The sequence below is a fragment of the Drosophila subpulchrella genome, chromosome 2L, assembly GCF_014743375.2.
Source record: "Drosophila subpulchrella strain 33 F10 #4 breed RU33 chromosome 2L, RU_Dsub_v1.1 Primary Assembly, whole genome shotgun sequence".
Taxonomy (NCBI): domain Eukaryota; kingdom Metazoa; phylum Arthropoda; class Insecta; order Diptera; family Drosophilidae; genus Drosophila; species Drosophila subpulchrella.
The window spans coordinates 11,487,065-11,496,596 of NC_050610.1; the positions used below are offsets into that span (position 1 = coordinate 11,487,065).

At 47.4% G+C, this 9,532-nt stretch overlaps 3 protein-coding genes across 4 annotated transcripts; 1 reads left to right on the forward strand and 2 right to left on the reverse strand.

Annotated features, from left to right (window-relative positions):
* Positions 1-4: 4 nt before the first annotated feature.
* Positions 5-3,209, reverse strand: LOC119546747 (pre-mRNA-processing factor 40 homolog A). Of its 2 annotated transcripts, XM_037853247.1 has the most exons (7): positions 3,117-3,209; positions 2,666-3,055; positions 2,371-2,603; positions 1,266-2,314; positions 838-1,203; positions 693-773; positions 5-630 (listed from the first exon to the last, which is right to left on the reverse strand). In XM_037853247.1, the coding sequence occupies exons 2-7, from the start codon at positions 3,019-3,021 to the stop codon at positions 337-339; spliced, it is 2,379 nt and encodes a 792-aa protein (XP_037709175.1). In that variant the 5' UTR covers positions 3,022-3,055; positions 3,117-3,209; the 3' UTR covers positions 5-336. The 2 variants fall into 2 exon arrangements, with proteins under 2 accessions (XP_037709175.1, XP_037709174.1); XM_037853246.1 differs by having other exon boundaries at positions 2,666-3,207.
* Positions 3,210-3,851: 642 nt separating this feature from the next.
* On the forward strand, positions 3,852-5,825 carry LOC119548113 (lactosylceramide 4-alpha-galactosyltransferase). Its single transcript, XM_037855207.1, has 3 exons — positions 3,852-4,000; positions 4,061-4,633; positions 4,687-5,825. Exons 2-3 carry the CDS (start codon positions 4,074-4,076, stop codon positions 5,267-5,269), a joined length of 1,143 nt encoding a protein of 380 aa, XP_037711135.1. The 5' UTR covers positions 3,852-4,000; positions 4,061-4,073; the 3' UTR covers positions 5,270-5,825.
* Positions 5,826-5,948: 123 nt separating this feature from the next.
* Positions 5,949-8,820, reverse strand: LOC119546244. The gene is made up of 3 exons (XM_037852395.1): positions 8,337-8,820; positions 7,238-7,657; positions 5,949-7,183 (listed from the first exon to the last, which is right to left on the reverse strand). The coding sequence occupies exons 1-3, from the start codon at positions 8,818-8,820 to the stop codon at positions 5,949-5,951; spliced, it is 2,139 nt and encodes a 712-aa protein (XP_037708323.1).
* Positions 8,821-9,532: the final 712 nt, after the last annotated feature.

Here is a 9,532-nt window from a genome sequence, read left to right on the forward strand (position 1 = left end):
AATATTCCGGTAATTACGATAATTTTCGTTTATTTTGACGGAGACTCAAAATCGTTTGCGTATAACTTAAAACTTGACTTGTTAGCTTTAATTCTCATTTATACATTGAAACTTATTGCGACTAAGAAATTACTTTAGTGGTTGTTTGCTGTGTGGCTTGTGCTGGGACCAGGACTGTATCTTAACCAAACGAAGGGGCGTGCAGTGCAAAGACGTGTGAGAACTTGTCCAGCAACTGGGTCCAAGGCTAGCTGCTTCTCCTGCCCGGCATTTAGCTGGAGCAGGAGTGTGCCACACGCTGTCTATGTTGGCTTAGGCTCAGCGGACGCCCGCTGGTCACTCGTCTAACTGCTCGCTTAGTTGTGCTAGCAGAGCCGCTCGTTTCGATTCCAGCTCGCCGTCACTTAACGTCAGCTCCTCATTCCGCGATCCCGCCGACTCAATGGACTGGGCTGGACTGAGGGGCGTGCCGGAGCGATTGTGTCTGTTGTGTCGCTTGCCCTCCTTGTCCTTCTTGGTTCGCTTCTCCTTCTTCTTTTTCTTGGCCGGTGAATGCGAATTGGAGTCGTTCTGCAGGAGTGCTTGAGTTCCGGGCGACTGGATGCCCGGAATTTCCGATTCGCAGGAGGACTGAAATGTAAGCCATGTTAGATATCTTGAGTTTTGGGGTTTGGGGGGGACTTGCTACGTACACCTCGCAGCTTGTTCTTGCGCTTCTTTTTCTTCTTCAACAATTTTTCGCTTTCGATGCTGCCTATCGAGCTCAGGGAATGCTGAAAAGGAGTAAAATAACTTGTATATTCTTATATTAACCCTTGTATGTACTAGCATACTAACCGATCGTGACTTGGAGCGTCTTCGCTTAGACTTTTCCAGTTCAATCTGTTCGTTCTCAATGTCTGATCTTGACGTGGATCGAACTCGTTTTTTGTGTTTTTTGTTTTTCTTCGATTTACGTGACCGCGAGTGGTGATGGCTGCACGCGTCTTCGCTTTCCTTTATAAAGTCTTCCCAGATCTTCTCCACACCGATTTCCTTCTCGTACAGGGCAAATGCTTCCAGGTGCTCCACCAGCTTCTTGGCACTCTCGTAGGGCTCGGCCACTGAGACGTTGGCCTCCAGCCATTCGTTTTTGATCTCATTCTCCAGCTTCCGTAACCGCCGCACTTCCTCCTTCATTCGCTCCTTTTCAATGGCCTCCGCCTGGAAATAATATTATGTAAGACTCTCAAAGAGAATACCTCTTTGCTTCACTCAATAATTACCTTTTCCAGCAGAGAGTTGTAGGTAAGCTTCACATTGCCAGCATCCAGACTGGCCGACCGCTTATCTTCACACACCACCGTGGCAAAGTCCTCGAAGGATGTCTTGGCCTGAACCACGAAAGCTTTCTCCTTCAGGATCTCCCGAATGATTTTCTTTTCGTCATGGAAGCGGGCTTTAAGGTTTTCCACATAAAACTTGAACAGATCCAGCGGTGTGGATCCGTTCTGGCCAAGCATGGCGGAGAATCGCAGATCGGCGGATATGATCGGATAAAGCTCAACCCATAGCGACATGGACGTGAGCTTCCCCTCTTCGTGCAGAGAATCGAGGAGAGCGAGAAATGAGTCCCTATTTTTGCGCTGCTGTCGCTTCATCCGTTTTTTTTCCCGCTCACGTTCCTCGTCCTCCTCCTTCTCCAGGGTGCGAATGTGCTCCTCGAAGACAATGAGGGCATCCTCCTTGTCCATTCCAAGCAGGGTCACGTCGTTCTTAAACGCCGCGTTGTCCAGCAGCATGACCTGAGCCTCTGACCAGGTGGTGGCATGGTTGATCGATGTCATCGATTCCAGCAGTTCGCCCAGAACCTTCATATTGCGCTTTTTCAGCAACCGCGCCCCTTCCTTCTCCCGCTTGGCAAGATTAAATATGCAGTCCTCGTATATATCGCGCCGATCCGGTTCCGGCACAACAGTCCATGTTCGAGTCCCGGCGAAAACCTCTTCGCAACGGAAGTACTTCATCTGCGAGTTCATCTTGTCGCTGGACATTAGGAACTGCTCCAGGTCCTCTTTAGCCTTCTTGGCCTTTAGGCGCGACTCCTCCCGTTCGTCCTTGATCTTTTGCGTCTTGTAGGCATTGAATGTCTGCTTGCGCTCGTTCAGGTTCTTGAAGGCGGCGTAGCGCGGATCCTTCGAGATGATCTTCACGCACTGATCCCAATTGGCGTTTGAGGGCACATTGCGATCCCGCAGAAGCTCTTTGAAGGACTCGATGGCCTCGCGTTTGTCCTTGAACACCACAGTGCTATCCGACTTGTCGTCCTTCTTAGCTGGAAGAGAATAATGTTAACATGTGTGGAATAAATAAAGAGCTAACCGCATTTACCATTCTGTTGCGGAACCTCTATGGACGCCAGGGTGGCTGCCATGGCCTGGTCCATGGCGGATGACGAGTTATCGTTGCTGCCGGGCGTCAGGGGAGAATGGATCTCGGGAGTTGGTATCCTGGGGGCAGCGGGCAGGGCGGCGGGTAGGATGTTGGCCAGTGCAGCATGTGGAACCATGCCCGCCAGGCTGGATGAGGTCATGGCCGCCACGGCTTTGGCGGCGGCAGCAGCTCTGGGTAAATAAGACATGATATTAGCAAGTGGTATTCCACACGAGCCCCATAAATCACTTACTCCTCCGCTTTCGCTTTGGCCTTCATGTCCACGTATTCCGGCGGCGGTTCCCAACAGGTCTCCTTAGTGGCCACGTTGTGGTAGTACACCTTGCCCGTATCGGAGCGGTATTCCTTCCAGGGGCACTGGTTGTGCAGCAGCTCGGCGGGCGTCATCAGGGCCTCGGGCTTCTCCCACGAGCTCTGCTTGGTGTTCTGGTTGTAGTAATAGGGTCGTCCATCCGGCGCCTTATGCTCCGTCCACTCGGTGTTGGTGGCCATCACGCCGAAGGCGGCAGCGAGCTCGGGAGGAGGAGGGGCCGCGAATCCGGGAGGCGGAAACTGCGGCACAATGGCATTCGGCGGCGTGTAGCCCATGCCCCTTCCTGGTGGCGCTCCTCCATTGCCCACGCTAGGGGGAACATTCATTTCACTATTTTGCTATATGGGTAATGGGTGTAACGGGCGTCTACCGGTCGTTGCGTGCGCTGCGCCGGAGAATTCACAATGCGTTCGTTAAATGAAAAAAAATCGCAAAATCTCAAAGCAAATGCCGCCTAGAGGTGGGACAACCATTTACGATAACATCGATATCGAGTATTCACATTCGTCAATCACTATCGATATATAAGTCGATAGTAGGCGATATAGCTTTTATTTTATAATCTTCAAAATTTACTTTCTCAGTAAATAGGTATGCAATTATGAATGAAAACGTAGCATTCCATCAATCCCCTTCAATTAAAATGTTTACCACATATATATGTATGTTTGGTCTTTATATCGCCTTTTTTTAATGAAATGTTAAGAAATACTAACGATTTTAGTACAAAATATATGACACATTTTAAAAACTAGGTTTGTTTTATAAAATATAAATTACAGTACAATTAACTTCACTTTACACTGTAACAAAATATTTAAGAATGTCTGTTAAACAATCTTGCACTGCGTAAGAACCCTAGAATATGTACGGTTAATCCCCTTTTTGCTTTTATAGTTTCGGACAGACAGATAGAAAGGCATGGCTATATCTAATTCTGATAAAGAATATCGTTTATAGGCCCGGAGAAGCTTCTTTCTACCTGTTACAAACTTTCCGACGAGTACAATATACCCTTTTATTTTAGAAGTACGAGGTGTGAAATATATGGCACCGATACCCTTAATCATATCGAATATACTTAATAAGATGCCGATGAGATATCCGCCCCGATAAGTTATCGAGTTAAATCCGCCGCTTGATTTGTTGTGGTCCGAAATCCTCCTGTTTTTTTGACCACTGATTTTCATTTACCCATCAGCTGAGGAGCTTGCTATACTGCAGACGATGTGTGGTTAGCCGGTTACACCCAGAGTAAGCAACAGTCGGCCCCAGGAGTTCCACCAAACAATAACACATCTTATTTGCTCCTAGTTCCAGCTGCAGAATGCTCCTGCGGCTGCCCATTTTGGCGGCGCGCTTTCTGCACAACGGAAGACTGCGCCTTCTGTTCGGCATCCTCATCCTGATTCTCATTGGCGGGCTGTACTACGTCTACACCTGGGAAAATGAATATTATCCGTGCTTCATGGAAGGCAAAGGAATGGCGACTCCGCAGGCGACAGTCGAGGATGCGGATTCGAGTATCCTAGAGGACGTTCTGCAGGCGGAACCGAAGCCGACGCCCGGAAGGAGCATCTTCTTTCACGAGACTAGCTGCCACCTGTCCGCGAATAGGCGGCTCGAAATGCTGAAGGTCACCGCCCGCCAGGCCTGCGCAATCGAGTCCGCGGCGTTGCATAATCCGAATTTCCAAGTATTCGTCCTGTTCGCCGGCCCCACCTATCGAATCTCCGCTGGCGTACACAACAACAGCCATCCCCAAACCCTGGTGGAGGCCATTCTCAGCTACAGCAATGTGCATCTGCGGCGACTGAATCTCGAGAGCTACGCTGCTGGCACGCCAATGGAGGAGTGGCTCAAAGACGGCCGGCTGTCACGCTCAAAGTGAGTTAGGACATTCACCTTAGATATAACTTATCACTGACTGCCCTCCCCAGGTATTTGTTCTCACACATTTCGGATTTCCTGCGCTATCTCACCCTCTATCGATACGGCGGTCTTTATCTTGACATGGATGTGGTGGTGCTGCGCAACATGGAGAAGGTGCCGCCCAATTATACGGGTGCTGAGTCCAACACCCACTTGGCCGCTGGCGTTATGAGCCTGGCAGCCACTGGATTTGGCCATGAGATTGCCGCGTCGTGTCTGCGCGACTTTCAACACAACTTTGACGGCCGAGACTGGGGTAACAATGGTCCAGGGGTGATAACTCGCGTGGCCCAAAAGATATGCAGCACCAAGGACATTGCCCTGATGCAAGAGGATCCGAAACGCTGTATGGGATTCAAGGTATTCGGGCGGGGAGCCTTTTACGCAGTGCCATGGAAAAAGTGGCGCGACTTCTTTGAGCCGGAAAAGTTAGAGGAGACGATGGCACGCTGCAAGGATTCGTATGTGGTGCATGTGTGGAACAAGCACTCGAGCGCGCTGCCAATCAAACAAGGCTCTAAAAGCGCCTACGCCAAATATGCCGAGCAAAACTGCCCGCGGTCTTATAAAGCTGCGGGCGAATATTTCTAGTATTAATCTGGTCAAAGGTTATCAAATTTATCTGTAATTTGTACATGAATGTCCACCGCTGCAAACCAAAGAGTAGTACCCCATGAAAGGGCACCATTATTAGGTGGCATTGCTTTATGTTTGCTTATTAGCAGTCCGCATTCCAAGCGATAACAGCTTACTCTGACGCACACATCCTCAAACAAGCTCAAGTTGAACAAAAATGCGGAAACACACTATTTTTCGCCTATTTTTGCATTTCGTCCGATTGCACAATATATATGTATTTAAAAAACTGATTTGCAATCTCATCACAAAAATGAAAACGAACGAACAAAATCAAGAAGCCTCTGCGCTGTAAAAGAAAGCTTAGTTTACTTTGATTGTCCCACAGTGCTTTAATCTCAAATGTACCATTAACATTAACTAAGCTCGAATATATTGAGAATCTTGTCTATCATGTACATAGTATTTTACAAGAAATATTATCATCGTCCCTACAAAAGTCAGGTGAATGAAGGCATCAACAACATAGTCAGTATACTAATACTTTAATAAATAAAATTAAAAAGCGAAAGTTTTTTTTCCTAATTGTATAAACTCAGATATAAATTTATTGGATCCTATCGAGAATTTCAGTATCCTTCGTAGACGCTCTCAATTTTCTAAAACGAAATGAAAGTTGATAGTCCCGCCAATCCTACATGCATTGCACCTGGGAAAACCGGAGACAGGCTCCCACATTATCCTCTGCATTCGCCTTGCCAGCACCCATCCCATTGCCGAAATGGACGCCAATATAGAACGGAGTCACCGTGCTTTCGATGCGACATGGCCACACACCCGAGGAGCAGAACTGGGCACCACAGTGGACGGGCTCGCAACCGGGAAGTGGACCCAGTCCGGTGCCTATGAAGTCCTCTATGATGCATGGCATGGTGATCCGATCAGAGCAGGTGCTAAAGAACTGGCGAGCCTGACGCCGCCGCCACTTCAGCGGCAGGTCAAGGGCATTGCGAATAATGCCCATTATGTCGAAGCCTCCACTTGGACGAGGCCGTCTGGAGACGCCCGGTTCCTCGGTGGTGGGACGACTTCGGAAAAAAAGGAACCCGCCGTCGTCATCATCATCTTCAACTTCACCACCAGAACCCTCCACATCGTCGCTGGCTGGCGAGGATGCCGGTGCCTGCGAGGTGGTTGAAGCCTCTGTACTTGAACGAAGCGGTGTTGGAGTGGTTGTTGTTGTCGTCGTCGTGCTCATGGCAGCCGTGCTGCTGCTACTGCTACTGGCGGACGACGCTGCACTGGCCGCTGGCGTTGAATTCCCGGTCATCATGGTCATGAGCGTTGCACTGCTGGAGTTGGCCATGTTGGCCAACATCTGCATTAGGGTGCTAGAAGTTGGAGCTGTCGTGGTCATGGCTGCACTGCCCGTCGTTGCTGTCGCTGTGACTGTTCCACCTGCCACTTCCGACTGGGCTACAGGAGAATTCGATGTTGTCGTTGATCCGTCCGCACTCTCACCACCTCGGGTTGCCATTCGACCACCGCCGCCGATCCGGAAGGACTGCTCATCGCATGGCTGATACATAATCGAGCACATATCCAGCTCCTGACGCACACATATCCGATAGTTCTGATTGGCCAAGTGTCGCCCATTTTCGGCGAAATTAAAGGTCTGCATAATGCCCTCTGTTCCGGTGTGATATTGCAAACATCCAGCCGGAGCTCGTTGGATGAAGGGGATCTGGACCACACTCATCTCCCAAATGCGAAGAGGCAGGAGGCGACTGGACAGATTGAGACTGATGTCGATGAAGCGATCTCCTGTGGATGTGGAGTTGCTGGTGCTATTACCCGCATCCACGGGTCGCAGACTTCCGTACAAAGTGGATTGTCTTGGTGAAGATCTAGCTCCCACGTCGTAGTACACTGAAAGATAAGGAGTATAGAAAAAAGGTTCGAGGGATATAAAGATGTACTCACTATGCTGACCACTGTTCTGTCCGCAAAGGGAGAAATTTCCCCCTGGTCCTCCACCTATACTGAAAACGTCGCCTTCGCAAACGCCAGTCCTTCGGTTCGGCTGACCCAACGTGAAGTGATGAAAGTCGATTCGCACTTGGCTGATTTCATCGCTCATCATCTTTACCCGCAGACTGCATTCACTAAAGTTGCTGGGCATGAAACTGGGGAATCCCGGCGACACGATATACGTGATGTTGTTCGAGATTATGGTGTTGCAGCTGGCCAGGAACACACAGCATACCCCGAATCCCATGGCACACTCACCCTTCGCCTGACCATCCTTCTGGCGGCACTCGTAGGCATTTAGGCAGTTTCCAATCCGCCGACCATCGTTGGACATGCAGTCACCATCGACGGGAACGGGAAACAGGTGAATCACTGGTAGAAGGAAAATTTTAATAAGGTCGAAAATTACATATATTGTTTTGGGACTGGGAATATTAAGAGCTGAATGAGGACAAAATTAAACCTGTTTCTCATATGTTTATTTAAAGAAAATCTAGCTACATACTTTTTTTTAATGATTTACATAGAAGAACATTATTTTCAATAAACAAACAGAGAGTCTAGCACTAATTTGCACCTATTTATTGTGAATGATCAAATCAGCTGTTTAAAATATAAACGCATTATAACCCGAAGACACTACTTGAACAGGTATGGAACACATTTTTCAAAGGGTTTCAAATAGTGTTTATTGTTAAGAGTAACATTCACTTCAATATGATTATTTTTATAATCAGTCTCAATCTCTAAATCAAAAATTCTAGCCATTTCATTATAGCTGTCACTATATCAAGCTTCTAGCAGCTTATAAAGGGTATCCTGAGCGAAAACAATAAATATTTTGAGTGTTCAAACAATTTCTAAAAAAATATTCTATCCCTGAAAAAAGTTTTGGGCAGTTTATAGATAAATTCCTGGTTTTAATTATTATTCTATTCTATTATTATTATTATCTTATTATTATTACTTTGAAATGAATATATTACCATATCCATCTATAATGTTGACTATTTTTCTAAGACCAACTAAAAATCATCTGCCTAAGGCTCACCTTTTCCCTGCCTGGTGTTCGTGTGGTTAAAACTCCGATCAGAAAAGTCCTGCTGCTGCAGTTCCAGATCCAGTTCCTCCTGTATTCCGTTTTGCAGCTTAAAGTCCGCCTCCTCCGCCAAAGACTCCTCCTCGAGATCACCTGGCTCGCCCAAGTCGTCGTCCCAAATATCGTAATGCCGCATGGGTGGCCAGGCCGTCTCGTTGGCCGCCGACATGGAGCTGACTGGAGGAGTCAGCTCCAGCTGGAAGATCAGTATGCAAAGTGCAGCGGCGAGGGACGGCAACAGGTGGCCACAACCGGCTCCAATAACTTTCTTTTTTCTGGCACTGACACTGGTACTGCTCTTCTGACTGCATCCGCTGTTTTTGCTGCCTCGTAATTTGCAATTGGACTTCCAGTTGGACTCGGACTGGTACTGGCTGGCATCTTCTTGGCTCGACGACAGCGTTTTTATGGCTTCCATGTCCATGTCCACGGCCATGCCAGCTGCGACTCCTTCTACTGTTAGCACACTCCGATTATTTTTTTCGCGCGTGCGATTCGCTGCGAAGTTGAATGATAAGTGTTCCGAGATGTGCGGATGCTGCTGGATCTGGGGGACTGGGACTGGCTGGCTGGTGACTCTGCGGTTGTCTGCAACTGCTTTTCTCCGCGATTTCTCTCCTATAATCGCCGCTTATTTGGTATTTTCGGTGGTCTAATGTTCCATTTCGATTGGGCGCCTCCAAAAGTGGGTCAAGTATTGAGAGCGCACTTCTTACATGTCGACTGGTTGATGGAGGAAGTGGAGCCTACAACAGAGACAGTAATATACTGACAACCAAGATATATGACCTAACTATCATAAAACAACCAAAAGTGGGTAAATTCTTGAAGAAATCACTATGATTTTAGGAATCACTATAAAAGTGTCTAAAAGTATGCAGCAATATTTTTAAAATCTAAAAGTACGATGTTCTTTAAATTTTTACTGCATAATTTTGGACGCTTTTTAAGTGATATCAAAACACTAGTAGGGAATTTCTTTGGTACCTTTTAAATAAAAGATTGCATTTTGTATAATTTCCATTTGTTGTCTTAATATCAGAGTAATATATTCTTTTCATTATACTAATCCGAATCTTCATCAAATTTCGCACCTCCCTTAACGCCCTAAATATTTTCTCACGCCTTTCAACTGATTCTTATCCGTT